This window comes from Stegastes partitus, unplaced genomic scaffold (assembly GCF_000690725.1).
Source record: "Stegastes partitus isolate 25-593 unplaced genomic scaffold, Stegastes_partitus-1.0.2 Scaffold455, whole genome shotgun sequence".
Classification (NCBI taxonomy): Eukaryota; Metazoa; Chordata; class Actinopteri; family Pomacentridae; genus Stegastes; species Stegastes partitus.
This window is the reverse complement of record NW_007578186.1, coordinates 30,394-46,034: the sequence shown is the minus strand read 5'-3', so window position 1 is coordinate 46,034 and position 15,641 is coordinate 30,394. Positions and strand designations below refer to the sequence as shown.

At 41.5% G+C, this 15,641-nt stretch overlaps 3 protein-coding genes across 3 annotated transcripts; all 3 read right to left on the bottom strand.

The window, feature by feature from the left end:
• Window positions 1–629: 629 nt before the first annotated feature.
• Window positions 630–1,105, bottom strand: cunh10orf53 (chromosome unknown C10orf53 homolog). The gene is made up of 3 exons (XM_008286431.1): window positions 1,012–1,105; window positions 790–909; window positions 630–708 (listed from the first exon to the last, which is right to left on the bottom strand). Exons 1-3 carry the CDS (start codon window positions 1,103–1,105, stop codon window positions 644–646), a joined length of 279 nt encoding a protein of 92 aa, XP_008284653.1. The 3' UTR covers window positions 630–643.
• Window positions 1,106–2,999: 1,894 nt separating this feature from the next.
• chata (choline O-acetyltransferase a) lies at window positions 3,000–9,912 on the bottom strand. The gene is made up of 14 exons (XM_008286462.1): window positions 9,865–9,912; window positions 9,312–9,503; window positions 8,901–9,019; window positions 8,275–8,328; window positions 8,001–8,181; window positions 6,223–6,400; window positions 5,976–6,145; window positions 5,352–5,452; window positions 5,119–5,247; window positions 4,910–5,032; window positions 4,677–4,818; window positions 4,399–4,461; window positions 4,181–4,318; window positions 3,000–3,425 (listed from the first exon to the last, which is right to left on the bottom strand). The coding sequence occupies exons 1-14, from the start codon at window positions 9,910–9,912 to the stop codon at window positions 3,000–3,002; spliced, it is 2,064 nt and encodes a 687-aa protein (XP_008284684.1).
• A 1,719-nt stretch (window positions 9,913–11,631) lies between these two features.
• slc18a3a (solute carrier family 18 member 3a) lies at window positions 11,632–13,282 on the bottom strand. Its single transcript, XM_008286430.1, has one exon. The coding sequence runs from the start codon at window positions 13,280–13,282 to the stop codon at window positions 11,729–11,731; it is 1,554 nt and encodes a 517-aa protein (XP_008284652.1). The 3' UTR covers window positions 11,632–11,728.
• Window positions 13,283–15,641: the final 2,359 nt, after the last annotated feature.

The following is a 15,641-nucleotide window of genomic DNA, read 5'->3' as shown; positions in this document are numbered from 1 at the left end:
ATCTGAATCAGTTTTATTGCCCAGGAGGTTTTCACATGGGAGGAATTTGACCTGGTGTTTTAGTGCGTAACAGTAAAGACTAACATGTAAAACGTTTTTAAAGAAGAACAAAACAAAACAGCGCATAGTACACCAACACAGCTGTATGGATATCTTTGAACTATAGTTTCCAGGCAGACATGCTCAACTATGGCATATTTCGTCCATGATATGACTTCTAGCATATGAAGAACTTGGCTTACACCGAAGGGGGCCTTTAAAAATATGTGTCATGTAAGTTGAATATACACGACCATGATAAATGTGTATACCATGGTAGTGTATATTAAACTTACATACAGACTACCATGATAAATGTGTCGAAAACCTCATTTTGATACAGACCTTCAGAATATAATGCAGTGCCAACTCACTTTATGCTTTCCATGATATAAACTCCCTCAATCTGCAGTGAAGGAAAGAACCAACATCTGCTGATATAAAATAGAGTAATTGTGGTAAATGTGAGGGTCCTTTGGGGAATTCATGCAGTAACAAAGCAGTAAACTAACTCCAGTCTATATAGTTTATTCAGCTGAATAAGGGGGAAAACTGAATGCACATGCATGCATTATTTTTTGTTTATCAGCCAGGTTCTGTTTCCTCAGTAAGCGTTCTCCACCGCAGTAACAGCTTCCCTGCAGACAGGATCCAGTTTCCCATCTCCACCTTCGGATGAAAAACACAGCAGGTTGCCAGACTGAACGACTTCCCCCTTATGTAGCATGCAGTTAGAAACTACAAACTCACCAAACTCCAGCTCCTTTATTTTACACCTGAACACCACCTCCCCACTGACCACCAGCTCCACCATGTTCCAGATGTGCATTTCTTCCAGGACGCACCGGTGCCCGCGCGCCCTCAGAGCGGCTGCAGACATATTGGACAGAAAGTTGTTTGACTCACCTGTGAGAATAAAGACAGATGACATGCAGGGATCCTAATAGCACTGTGAATGGAGAAGAGACGCACCTTGGAGACCCTGCAGGCGGAAGGTTCTGTGTTGCACCACTCCACTGGATTCATAAGGTCCGTAGCAAAGAGTCACCAGTGCGTTGGCTGGCATTGTTTACTGTGGTCACCTGGGTAACCGTCAAACACTCTGCTGCTGATAGGTGGCCGAGCCAAGTTCAGAACAGATCAGCTTACTTGTGCATGTATGCATAAGTAAGATAAACTGTGAAATAGCAAGTTGATCATAATGATAATTTTAAAAAAAGATTAGATTTGAGGGTTAAAAAGCTGCTGGTAAATTAATGAGGCAAACAGGTGGGGGTGGAAACCCATCCACCACCATCTGTGTCTGAGCCACTGTAAATTCTTGGCAAACCAAAGACAGACAGTTATTTTAAATGAGCACATGCATAGGTTCACATGCATAGTTCAACCACTCCAACACTAGCTATATAATAATTTTATATAAAATTGTAAACAGAAATGTTCCCAGAGCAACCACAAAACACTACTAAATGTAATGATTTAAAACAAAAAACAAAAACACACACAGAAGATTTAGAATTTAGATGAAAAGTACTCTACAACCTGCACTCTTTTCAAGCTGATTTGGCCTCCTTTTTAAAAAAAACAGACATAACTATTAATGCACTCTGGCTTCATGACTGCAGGACGAGCACTACAGGAGATGCTGCTTCCACCTGGTCAAAGAGGGTTTTAATGACTTCATCTGCAATAAAGAAACTTTTCTAGGAATTTGACTGAGTCCCATGTCTCTAGTAATACATAGTTAACGTTCACATCATAAACAATGCAGCTCAATCGCTTCAGGACCTGTTTTACACACTTATATACTGCATATGTGTGTAGAGCCCTAACATACAATTTCCAAGTATTCCAAAGGCAGCAAACTTAAGCCTTAAATTGATTTAGGTTTGTATCGTTTAATCGTCAACAATATCTTATAAATACAATACTTTGACAGTCATAAACACAGTGATCACCTCTGGTTAGTAAGTTTCAAACTTACAATTACACCCTGTAACATTAGACTATATCATACAAAAATAAATAACTTAATCGATATTTTCTGCTCATAAATTTACAAATACACAGTTTTTGATCAACTAAACATTCTTTAACTTAAAAGTATCCTTTTAAAGTCTTGCACAGTTACATTTTGTTTTACTATGTACACAAGCACAGTGTGAGTCCCAGCATATGGACTACAGGACAGTATGTGAACAGACTGAGGAGGGATTTTTTATCAAGGATACTTCTTGCGAGCAGATGTTTCAGTAACACCACACGTATTGTTGGTACGGTACACAGAATAGACAGCACAAATTGAGATTGCATAGAAGACTGCGGCGTCACAGTCTTCAGAAGATCATTAAATAGCAGCATGCGATTTGCAGGTTGACACAGAGATTTAAAAGAAAAAGAACAACAACAAAAAAAAAGCTATTTGTCATGACTCAGGCTGTTTTTGCTCCATCAAACCGACTGACAGGCTTCATGGACAAAATGATGCAAACATGTAAGATCCAGAGTCAGTACTGAGTGTTTGCATCGCTTTCTTTTCAATTTCAATATTTCCTATGAAGCTTAACTGTAGCCGTAGTTGTTTAGCAATAAATGTACTCTTTTCTTTGGCTTATTGATCTCAGTTTTGTGCAAAACAATCCAAAGCATAAGTCTCACTCTACATCTTATCTACATACAGCAGCAACATTAACAGACATTTCAATTCCTGCAGTATTTGTGAGAGCAGCTGAAAAACATCCTCTGTAACAACTAAACACCATTATATATATATATATATATCCTCAAAAAATAAGTTGATTAGATGATTATCAACACTTTACAGTACAGTATACAACAATACTCCTTTACATAACATCTCCTATCACAGTTACACTGTATATTTTATGACTGACTCAAGAGGAACACATTATTGCGGCACAAAAACACACATTTAGTTTCACGCAGTCACTGACATCTTCCTAAGATTTGCTTCCATTCTTCAAAGCCTCTCCCTGTGATGACGTCTGGGTCTGGGCCTCTACGTTAGTCTGGTCTGGTGTCTTCACCAGAACCTGTGGAACTGTTTGCTGATTCTTGGTCGAGTCAGATTGTCTCTGCGGGGTTTTGTTCTGCCAGTTTGTCTCCGTTTGTGTGTGCGTGTCCAGCGTCTGAGCCTTTCTCTGCTCGGTTGGTTTGGAGCCAGAGTTGCATTTACTGCACAGATCCCTCAAGTCCAGGAGTCCCTGCACCAAGGACTTTACGAATTCTGCTGAACACGTCTGTGGGCTCTCGCGGAAACTGGACACGGAGAAGATAATGTGGTCTGACTGAGGGTTGTAGCAGGCGCCGTATCCGTTTGGAACCACGGGTCCATAGCAGCAGAACATCTCCACAGTGGTCGGGACCTGAGGGAAGAATAATGCTTCGGTGCTTACTCACAGTTTTACTGGTGTGGTGAAATGCTGCTGTAAGTGGAAAGGTTTACATGCAAGAGTGATGTGTTTTGAACGGATTAATCAGTTTAAGTGATGTTTTCACAGAAAAAGTCTAAATTCTCTGATTCCATCTTCCTAAATTTTAATAGTTTCAGCATTTTTTTTTTACTCCTCTTTGACTGTAAACTGGATATTTTTTGGTTGTGGATATATAACATATTTTAGTAGTTCATCTGGGGCTCCAAAATCCACATTTTTTTAAATACAACTTCATGACATTTTATGGGCTAAACCACCAATCAATTAGGTGGAAAAAAGCAACAAATTCATTAATAATGAAAAATAATAACAAATTGCAGCCCTAGTTTAGAAAAAATGATTGAAATGTGTGTCGTAATTGTTGTTCTTTGTCATTTAAATAAGAAAGACATAATTTAAAAAGAAAAAGTTTTTAAAAATCAGCTTAATGTAATGACATTGCTCTTGTGATGCTGGATACTTAGGGTAGTTAATTTAACAAAAGCATCTTAGAAAACAGATAAACAGATAATATTAAACATTTTGGTGGAAGGTTCTATACATTTGCTATTTTTTCTTTATTAGAAATGTGGCTAAATTATCAAAATTCAGAGTTTCTTCTTACTTTTTCTTATAGAATTAGCTCACATTTTGTAATATGGATACTTTCAACTTCCAACATACATTTTCAAACCATGTGCGTATACCTGACTTGTAGAGAGAATGAACTGATTGCTGATGAGATAGGCTTCGTCTTTAAATAATCCCGGCTTCTCTATCTTCATTTCATGTGCAATTTCTCGTAGTCCTAGTAGGTGATTGTCTATAGCCATCCCTGTAATAGCCTGAAAAACACAAAGTATGTTATTGTATTTATTTGATGAGAAAACACTGTCATAGAAACCTGAAAGTAGGAAGTAGTTACCAGAATAGTATACTTTGTCTGCACATTTATGGCACCTCGTAACATCTCCATCTTCTCTGTGTCCTGCAGAAGTAAAGGTCTGACAATCAATACCAGACGATTCAATCGTTTATTTACAGTAAGCATAGTTTTTCATGGTCACAGCCTGCAGTGAAGTATTGAATAGCAAAGCAAAGAAAACTAGCTGTCTTGTTACGTCATTCAAATTGATTTTTTTGACTCTGCAGCAGCATTCATTCATGCAATGACAGCATGACTGTAGCATTAAAACATCTTACGCTTGTGCTGAGTTTCCCATCAGTCATTGCTTTGACAAAGGCCAGTGCTTCGGGTGTGGCTGAGCGAATGTTGTCTACTCGGCCTTCCTGAAAACGACGTATAGAAGCGCTTTCGTACGTCGACACCAGTCTGCCGTGACACCTGCAGGAATGCACAGAGAAAGAGAGTCTTGCAGCTCAGAGTCCCGGTTTAGCTTGACGCATGAGAATCAGTCCTGTGAGCTCTTTCTTACCGGTAGAAGGCCAACTGAAGAGCAACCTGGATGTAGGCATCTGGGCTCATCTTCTGCTTCTTGATGAACTCTTTCCCGTAATCGTAGAACTTGTGGACGTTCATGTCCAGATTTCTCACCAGCCTGGACAAGAGAAGAGAAATTTTCACCATGAGCTGAAATTATTAGTTAATTTCTTTGATTGCTGAAAAACCAGAGTAAAGCCAAACCTCTGGAGTTTGTCAGCAGAAGACGTGAGGAGCTTGTGAACCTCTGGAGTGCATTTCCAGCGGAGTCTGCGTGGTGCAGGCAGCTCACTCACACTGGCAGCCCTGACCAGCTTTGATGGACTTCCAATCCTGATGGCAATGTGATATAATTTAGCATAATTTAAGAATAGTCTTATTTAGATTTTCTTTGCATAGTATATCCACAAATATATCCAGTGGCCTTCCTTTCTCACATGTATTTCAGGAGATACTCTGTGCACTGCACCAGGACGATTCCCTCGAATGGTGAGTGTTCACACACGACTCCACAGCAGCCGTCGGCTCCTACAACAAACTGACACAGAAATGCTATTTTCAGTTACATTTTCTGGAGCTGAACTGCAATATTACATTATTTAAGGTTCAATTTATTTGCAACACTATACTTCTACTGCAAATACATGTTCCCTCATATACATTTGATCCACACATAACACCCTCCAGTGGAGGAAATACCCAGAGAGGAACAGTTAACTTTAGCAATCTGTCATTTTTCATCAAAACATCTGTATCAAAGTTCATACTAAGGATGTTTTGCAAGCATAGAGTTTGAAGTCAAATGGGAGTGTTGGCTGAATTTGTATAAATGTAAATGCTTACTTTGGCACAGGATTGGCTAATTACATCCACTGTGCTGTGAGAAATGAAAATGAATTTCTTCACTCGTGTCACTTTCCTCACTATTTAAAGAGGAAAACTGATACTGTAAATCATTAATCTACATAAACTTCCTCCCTCTTTGATTCTTATTTTTTCTCAATAACTAATATCAAACATAATGCAGGGCTCTGTTCAGATATGTGTCTGTGTTCGCTGACCTGCATGGGCTTGTCATACCAGCGGTTTCCTCCATTCTTGGCCACGCCGCCTCCGTGCAGCATCAACATGGCACGTGTGGATTCACTGAGCTCAGGACCACTGGCGTCATCCAGACAGACCAGACACAGACAACGCTCAATCATGTCCAGGGAGTCTCTGTTGGTCGACTCTGTAGGAAATAAAAGTCACTCAGGTGGAACAGACAGAGTTGGAGCCGCCTTACTTAGAAGAAAAATAACTATTTACCTCTCATTAACACACTGCGGGACTCGGCCCACTCTGTCCGTCCGTCTGAAGTGAGGAGGCCTATAGGTGGGAGCCGCTCTTCTTCGCTCTCAGCCATCTTGACTATTTTCTCCAGCTGAGTCAGCAGGTCTCTTTCGTTCAGACGCCGGAAGTTGATCACCACATCCATCACAAAGAACTGGACGGAGGGTCAGATTGGACACAGAGTGTTTTCAGTACGCCTGTCTCTCTAGAATCATATGCGACTGTGCAGAGATTTGAAAGCACTTTGGATGTTTTGATTATTATCCATGGTGCAGTGTTCATTCAGAATTCATTCAGCAGCGTGACAGCGAGTCTGGATATACAGCCAGGGCCATAAGGATTCCCACAGAGCCCTGATCACAACATCACAGAGTCAGTCTTACATAAAGAGACAGAAACAAATAAGACAGATGAACTGTGGCAAGATTTGTGGCGCAATCAGTCTGCCCTGTACTTTGAAAAACTATGCTCAAGTGTAACTAGGAAGAATTAAAGTCAAAGATTTATGTCGTTTAGTTGTTTTTTTTTCTTCTAATTTCTACACGTTATAGGAAGTTCACTGATGAATAAATCTTCACTTTACAGGTAACTAAAATATTGTGCAATGCAGTGGATCTGATTGGAAATAGATAGTGACTGGAAATGGAGTTAAAGGGCAACTCTGGTTAATTACAACTTGAATCTTAAAACCATTTTTCCCGGATGTGATAACACTGTACTCACCAAAGTAATTATGAGATTGCTGCAAGGAAACACAAATGATCAGACTGACAGAGAGGCTGTTAACAAGCCGGCAGTTTGGCCCAATTATCTAAATGACTTTATTCTGCAATAGACAAAGTTGAGCACACCTGAAGTGTCAGTTATAATCACTCATTTTGCTGTAATAAAGTGTATGTGCACAGCTCTGGAAGTTACCACTGGTCAGATGTTTACCAGGTGAGCCTGTGAACCATAGTGGATGTTTACAACAGCCAGCTTTGGTAAAAGGAAAAAAAAAAGGAAGCTGTGTTTGACCTTAAATCCAGCTAACCTTTGGATTTGTTTAAACCTTGTACAATTATCTAACTGCTCTTGTTTTCTGTTTCTTGTTTTCTGCTCCATCAGACATGACTGTAGAAATGTTGCAGCATTTCCAGTGGCGCCTCTTTCACCCTGAGGAGGACGGGCTTTAGATAGATCTAAAGTTCAGCTTTTTGATCTTAGAATGAATTTCAAAATGAAATCACATGTAATTCTGATCTATTATCTCTTATTAATGGACTTGATGAGCATCACTAATTGTTTTACCCGTTTGAGCACTTTTAACTGTTTTCATGTAAATCGGTGGCTGATGTGCAGTTGTCACATAATGTTACAGATAATAAAAGCAGTTGGCTGTTGGTGTAAAATATGTTCTCTGTTCTGTTCCTATTGTTGATTTGTGCCATTTTAAGAACTCCTTTTCTGCATTAACTTATAAATCAAGCCTGCTCCTAATATTTGCAATTTTATACCTTGTGACAAAAACCAATGAGATAAAGCTGAAAGCCAGAGAAAAAGAAAGTTTGCTTGAGCTGGATTGTTTTGCCAAACTTCTATTTAAGCCGGGAATGCTCTTCTGTGTTTAATCGATAAGCATGAGATGTTCTGAATGTGCTGAGCTTCCACAGATGAAGACTCTGGACTCTGGATCTTGGGCTAGATGTGTTCCTGTCAAGCTCGTGTATTCGTTTTGAAGGGATTTGTGTTTTTTTTTTTCCTCTCAGTCTGACCTGGTTTTTACAAGCCACAATGATGTGTTCAGGTTCTGGCATCACGCTGCTCTCCTGGGCCACCAGTGTGTCCCTCTCAGGCCCTGGTAAGCGGTAGGAAGTGAAGAGGCGATAGTACTGCTCCATGCACAGGGGGGTTCCAGCCAACTGGCCTCGAGCATAGTCCACAGGCAACGCGCGGCTACACACAGACACACACAGCTTTATCAGAGCTTTTTATTTACACCACAGGAGGAGATAATTTCTGTTTGTGCTTGCTTGAATGTTAACTTACGCATCAAGAAGAGTCTTGTACTCCAAAACTCCAGAAATTAAGTGAGCAGCAAACCTAGGGAGGAACACCGTGCTCTGTTTAATCACATTGTAATAGCTCAGTCCTGCACTCTTTACCCTCGTTGTTGATTTATTGTGCGGCCGTATCACACTTAAATGCTCGATGTAAATCATCTGGTTAAGGAGCCAGTTCCAGATCAATGTTAACCAAACCATAGCTTTTGTTGTCTATTAACCTTGCCACCAGCAGCCTGGCCTGGCCTCTGAGGCCTAGAGGTGTTCTGGGTAATGACCCTATCTGTCAGCAAGGAAGTGTTCAATTCCCTATAATCAATCAAAGCTGGTGCATTGTTCAGTTCTCTATCATTTCTCTGCCTTCATGCTGTTAGAGTCAAAAACTACCTGACAAATGCTACTGATTTATTTTATTTTTTTCTTACAGTTCATGGCAATTACAGTCTGCTCTCTGCCTGTGTCTGTTGTGGAGGATGAGTAATGTGGGACGATGCAGAAGAAATGGTCACTTCCACTACTGGAAGACAGCGTGTTTGTCTGCCCGCTCTTATTGCATCATGCTGTGAGGTTTCTTGCATGACTCATTTGTCTCGGTTTTGCAGCGTCTCGTACCTTAAGGAGTCGATAGGAGCCTTGAAGTTCTGCTGCGGGAAGACCATGGCAGGACTGGAGTTGACGGGCAGAGCCAGTCGGTTGTTCAGGTACATGTCATTCAGCCAGTAGTGGTACACCTACGGTAGATAACAGAGGGATTTACTCAAGAGCACAGTCTGATAGCAAATGATTGATAAGTCTACACAGGTACAAGTCTGTAAATATTTCCCTGGTTTGTATACAGCAGTAAATTTTGATTAAATCATACCTAAGATTTTATCAAACAAAATGCACATTTCCATGCATAACTCAAACTTTACAGCTGCACTGATAAACACACATGTATGCTATTTATTCAGCAGTTTGCCCGAACTCTAAAATACATTCATGTGCACTTTAATTTGTACATTTTCAAAATGTCTTATCTACCCAGTTTGCTTTGTTCTCTCTCCTCTCCATGAGTTTGCTCTGTAGTAGCTCCCCCACCCCTCCAGGGGCTCCAAACTGCTTCACTGTATTTTGGGTCTGGTCAAACTGCTCCTCTGTGAGCAGGTGCTTCATGCATCTCAGGTACATCTCCAGTGTGTCTTTCAGGGTGGGGAGCGGCAGCTTCGGCAGACCCTGGACAGTGTGGGAAGGGATGCAAAACTTTAAGCTCTCATCACCAGTTTTTTAAAAAAAAAAAAAACTAGATATGTGGTTGCACATCACCAAGCAAAACTTCTGCATCACCTGATACATACATTATGTCATTTTAATCAAGAAGGTATTTAATTTGGCTAAATGATAATCAGTTTAGTTGTATTGTATAACTGAGAACAACCACTATAACAAAATGGCCAATTTCTCACTTAGATACTTAATTCTTTAAACATTACTTTTATGTTTTGATCTCATTATTATAATCTGTTTTATTTTGATTTGATGAGCCTCATTTGTGAAGCTGTTTTATCTTCTTATAACTCAGATATAAGATATTTACATCTCCGCCTCCTGACTCTTTGGAGGGCTCTCGGTCCAGAACTGGCATGTTGGCAGCGCAGAGGTGCAGTCAGGCAGGTTGCTTCATGAAACAGAGTCTGTGTCCACAAATATAAATTGGATAATGTCAGTACAGTGAGCAGAGCGCCTTGAAATAAATGTCTGTCACAGTGACAGTCTAAGTGAGTGCACACCATTATGGAAATGTTAAGAGAAAAAGCTGATCAAAGAAAAATAAATTACAAGAAAGCACACCTTGTTAGATTTTCTTGCAACCTGCGCATTTGACGTGAACGTGCTCACATAACTAATATAATTAAGATACAACTGACATAATCCATCACATAAAAATGAAATGTTTTACTCACCAGCCAGAAAAAAAAGAACTCCCGTCCTGGGTCTCAAACTGTAACTTTAGGTTGGTCCATCTTTACTTGAATCCATTTGGAGAGAAAATTCTTCAAAATTTCACCACTTCGGTCCTTCATCACTTCAAGCATCTTTCAATCCCCTGCATGGCGTGAGCACAACTCCCTCGCTGGCTCAAGAGCGATGCTGAGAGGGTACCTCAGCCTCCTGGCTGCCAGGCTCCTCCCAGAAGTCCTGCTATTCGCCGAGAAGTTTATTTGGCACTTCACATCTTCACCCCACCTTATTTAGACGCCGACTGAACGCCTCAGATGCTCACACTCTGCAGGAGAACAATTTGGATGCATTTTTTACACGGATTTCTTTCCCTGGGTTACTGAATTTGCAACAGTTTTCGTGGATAAGTTTGGGCGCATACATCGCCTCCACCTCACTGCGTCTGACTGATCTAATTGGCGCCTTGTATTTAACATTGTATGATTTGCATTTTTGACAAGCGACGCTGCTTTGACAGATTCTTTATTTTGCACACAGTATCAGCCACAGGATCCTACATCAAAATTATTCATGTATTTTGCACGAAATCTATTTTTAAATTATAAGAAGTTGCTTTTACTTTTATTACAATTACCTCCTTTCAAAAACAACAACAAAAAGTCAGAATTGAAATTACAAAACTACATCAATGTGGGCCTTAAGCAGTTTAATATTCGTTTCCCTCCAACACACGTGTGTGTGCAGAGACAAAACCTGATTTAAATGATAAATCTTCACATTATAAATATAACTATGTTTTTGACAAACCACCTTATAGTCATTAGAATTTATTTAGTTTGCTTTTCATCTGTAGAGAAAAATAAAATTACCATAAACCACAATAAATAATTTGATTTATTGCCTAAATAAATCATTTCAATAAGCAGTATCATTCACATAATATTGATTTAATTATGTACATGAATATACATGTATGTACAGTAGCAGATCATACATTGAGGCTATGCATTCCAGAAGTACATCATCCAAAAGAAACGAACAACAAGACGCAGATTTCAGTTAATGTCCACCTTTCTAAAACTGTCGTGTGACGTACAATATTGCATATTGAGTTTAGCAGCAAAAAATAAATAAAAATAAAATACAGAATACATTGAAGGACGCATACATTACATTTGCTCTTTTGTTAAAATACATTTACACATAATTCCCTGAATACGATATGAGTCCGTTTCTGATAACTACTGCTAATGAACAGACATTTATCTCAGCAAATCTTTCACAATACTCTCACTTTTAAAATGAAGAAACGCCAGCGAGCGCCAGAAAGCTTGAAGCTACTTGATTTGACAAAAACCCAGAGGAATTGTTACCAGAAGCAGTAATTAACTGATGCTGTTACACACTCCTAATCGTGTTATGCATTTGATTGAATCAGACGGGCTACACACAACTCTAAATGGGCACTTTGATCGTTTTACACTCAGTTTAAAGGACTTTTACGCATACTCTCCTCCTGAGGATTCCTCCTCTGAGTACGAGCGCTGAGCAAAGGTTTCAATGCCATTCTCGTCGATCGTCGTGCACAAACCTTTCTTCTTCTTCTCTTTTTGCTCCATCTTAATCGTATCGTACAGCCCCGTTGGACCGTCTTCTAGGAGCATATTTCGCTCGGAGAAAGAGGGTTTCATCTTAGTCACGTTCTTCAGCAGCAGGAGCGCCGGTGCGTAAAGCACGTTGGCGAGCCCCATGCCTAAGTTGAGCTGAACGAAGCCCAGGTCGTGCACTATCTGTCCGGCCACCACGGGCCCCAGGGCGTAGGCCACACAGTAGGAGATGTCTGCGATGGCGTACACACTGCCATACACTGACACATGGCGCACATCCACCAGGAAACCCAGTGTCGGCAGGAGCGCCGTGTCCACGAAGGCGATGCCAAAACAGATGCCACACAGTGGGATCATGAGCTGGCCAAAGTTTTTACAGGCTGGCACCGTGCAGGAGCTCGCACCTATAAACACCATACCTATAGCCCCGTAAAACCACTGGAGATGAGGGTACTTGGCTGCTAATTTGACAGTGAGATAGACACCCAGGACATGAGGGAAGAACGCAGGAAACCATGTCATGCCGATCTCCCACTGGCTGGAGTGCATGGTGTCCTCCATCCAGTTGGCGATCGTGGGCTCAAGGAAAGCAAGAGGGATGTTACAGATGGTGAGAGCACCGGCCACCACGGCTATGTAAGGATCAATCATCAGTTTATAAATGGGGGTGCCCACTGGCATGTTTTCTCTCTCTCGGTTGGAAAAGGGCTTCAGCACAGTCAGGCACAGCACGCCATCGATGAGACAGATGCAGGCCAGAATCAGAAAGGGCACCCGCTTCCCTGCGAACTGGTAGAGGACCCCTCCAAAGGGGGGCGCCACAAGGCTCCCAAAAGAGATGAAAGCCAAGGCAATACCCAGCGCTTTGCTCCTCTCCGTCTCCTCTGTGTACTTGTCTGCGATCAGAGCGATCCCCGAGGTGTCCGCGAAAGCCGAGCCGAGGCCCTGCATGCTGCGCGCCAGGAACAGGGTCGCGTAGTTTTCAGCGAAGGCAAATATGAGAGTGGAGATAAACATGACATTGAGTCCGATGAAGAGTGGGATGTCGTAGCCGACCCTGTCTATGAACGTGCCACTCAGCGGGTTCACCAGGAGCTGCAGGATGGCCTTAGAGGCGAAAAGAACGCCTATCTGGAGGTCGAAGTTGCCCTTGGCTACTTTGTGGACGGTGCTGTTGGTGAAGTTGGTGTGCACTGCAGCGGCTTGGTCACGATCCGCTGATTTCTGTAGCTCTTCAAGGTAATCGGGTATAATTGGCACAATTACCATGTAAAGCATGTTGTCTAATAAAAGTGCTATGCAGACTATTACGAGAATAATCCGTTTCTGCCGTTCTGGGTCTTGGATTACCAGTTGTTTAGTTCTTTCGCCCATCTGGGACAGTTTGGAGGCGGCAGATTGTGCCATATTAGTGGCGTGCCCCGCTGTGGTCCCCTCCGGCTCCATGATTTCGTCCCTTTCTGGCTCAAGTCTTGTCTTTTACAAAAAAATAAAAGAGATTCTATGAAGTTTGTTTACAGAATTACGCACGCTTGGCACATCTGTTCCGTCTCTTTATTTTGTTTTCTCATCCACCACCGGGGAGCCCTAATTAACTAGACAACTTTCCTCTGCTTTACCTCTTCTCTGTCCCTTGCGCTGTCCGTCATCGCACACGCTTTTCCACTCTCGTGACTTGGACTCGTTTTATCCCCGCCGTCCCTAGTTGCTTCATCGTCTCATATCCCGTCATTCAGGTGACGTGCTGGTCCCGGGCAGCGCTCACAGGTTTGGGGGGGATTCACCTACAGCTCACGGTGCCGGTTCCATCAGCGCGCTGGCTGCGTTGAGGTCGGTCTGCTGCGCCCCTCCGGCTCCCAGACGCTCCCAGCTGTCTCCAGTCACCTGTAACGCTGTGAGCTAAGTCATCATTTCACATCAGCCGGACTGGTTTTTGTCGGCCGTGGAAGGAATACACACTGCAGTTTGTTGACTCCCATAGGTATCCCCCCTTTCCCCCTCCCATCTCCGCCGATGGCTGTGACGCACAGTCCTGCTGCTCTCCAGCAGATCTTTTATGCTAATTAAACACAAAATCCCGAGTGCACACTGCTGTCCAGCCAGTTGCGTCAACGCAGAGCCGGAGATGCTTGGTTCCCTTTATGTTACATTTAATTAACCTTCTGAGTTTTAAATGACAATGAGGCTTTTAGCGGTTTTAATCGATTTACTCTAAAAATAGGAGATGCATTTACAAAAACCGTTGAAGCTCTTATAATAACGCGCACTTTTACGCATTTTTTTTGGCTAAAAGTGCGGACTCAACAACACAAGAAAATCTGCAGTTGTTTCAAGTGTGATCAGCTGCATCACTGCTGCTCAAGATTTGGGCGTTATTTTATAAGAACAGTTGTGTTTCAGCACCACACTCCAGCGGACAGCTCCGCAGGAGACGCCACCAAAAAGATTGAAATTTAATAATTTAGTTTTTCCCTTTCTTCCCCTCAAAATAAATGTTTGTTTTTTTCACAACAGGGAACTGAAATGTGTGGCGTAAATGAGGAAAGATCACTCCTCAGTGTGTGTGTGATAAAGAGACATTTTTAATCGCTGCCATTTCTGTTTTTTGTTTTTAAACCGTCTCAAAGCCAAAATAGGAATTCACTTACAAAAAATGTAATTCTGATCATCGTTATTATTGGCCCTGCACCAACTTTCTGTCACTTTTCGTCCAGAATTCTGTTCTTCTGCACTAAATTTCTTCTTCTGAACATTTTAAAAACTGTTTGGAACTTTTACGCATTCATGCTTAACGCACACCGTTTCCTTCTCTAGACCTTCGATTAGACTGTATGTCAGGAAAACTTCCAAGCGCTCACAATTATTCTCCTTTAAACCTGCATGAGATGCGTAAGCTGGCAGTTAAATATAGCTGGACACTGCCATCTACCGGCGCACAGGAGCTTCAGCAGCTGTCAGTCTCTGTGGGAGTAATCTGCTAATGGAGAGAGATAAATAGTTCAATTTAAAATCAACCTCTTTACAGAATTTCCCTTTAATCAATTATTGCACCGGAGTCAATTGTCTAATAGTTTTGTTTGTTTGTTTTTTAACATATTGATATGTCTTTATGCCTGTTAAAATGAAATGTATCTGTAACAGCCTTTAAACAGCAGAATGAAATCGTTTCACCCATCTCAGCCCATAGGAGGCTTTTCGGTCTCGTCTGACTGTTTTCAGAATAAACACAACTTGGTTAAGGGCAGTAAATTACCTCTCAGCATCCGTGTCTCAGCTTTTGCAGTTGGCTGCTGATAGAGCTGAAACATGAGACGTAGCAGTATTGACATCTAGTGGAGGAAGAATGAACTGAAGGAATGACAGAAGCTTGAGATGTACACGCTTTACCCAATAACTTAAATATTTTAATGTATGTCGGACAAGAGCGCAAATATAAAAAGTTTCACTGCTGATCAACGTGATTTGATGGTGACTGATATTTATGAATACAATCAGGAGGAAGGAGGAAGCAAGCCTCCTTGTTAAAAAAAACGTTTTTACAAATTCCTTAGGTAGAGATTTGTCTGCTGACATCTCAGTTTACAAGCATGTCAGTCAGTCAGTCAGTCAGTCAAAAGATCTGCCTCTTGATTTGCTTTTTGTATTTCATGTGTCCCTCTTCAGCCAGTAGATGTCCTCATATCCCCATACATTTCCACTGTAGCTAAGAAAGGACTGCTTTTATGATTTCTAAACACATTAATTTCTTTCCTCCTACTTTTTTTTAAATATCCACTCACATTATAACAGTATCCACATTTAACCG

Excerpts from the sequence above, each read along its gene's own strand:
- slc18a3a (XM_008286430.1), bottom strand. The coding sequence starts at position 13,282 with ATGGAGCCGGAGGGGACCACAGCGGGGCACGCCACTAATATGGCACAA.
- chata (XM_008286462.1), bottom strand. The coding sequence starts at position 9,912 with ATGCCAGTTCTGGACCGAGAGCCCTCCAAAGAGTCAGGAGGCGGAGAT. Across the intron at positions 8,329-8,900 it reads GCTCCTATCGACTCCTTAAG|GTTTGCTGCTCACTTAATTT; the intron begins GTACGAGACGCT and ends GTTCCTCCCTAG. Across the intron at positions 4,462-4,676 it reads ATGGGAAACTCAGCACAAGC|GACACAGAGAAGATGGAGAT; the intron begins GTAAGATGTTTT and ends TTACTTCTGCAG.
- cunh10orf53 (XM_008286431.1), bottom strand. The coding sequence starts at position 1,105 with ATGCCAGCCAACGCACTGGTGACTCTTTGCTACGGACCTTATGAATCC. Across the intron at positions 910-1,011 it reads CCGCCTGCAGGGTCTCCAAG|CCGCTCTGAGGGCGCGCGGG; the intron begins GTGCGTCTCTTC and ends ATATGTCTGCAG. Across the intron at positions 709-789 it reads AATAAAGGAGCTGGAGTTTG|GTGGAGATGGGAAACTGGAT; the intron begins GTGAGTTTGTAG and ends TTTCATCCGAAG.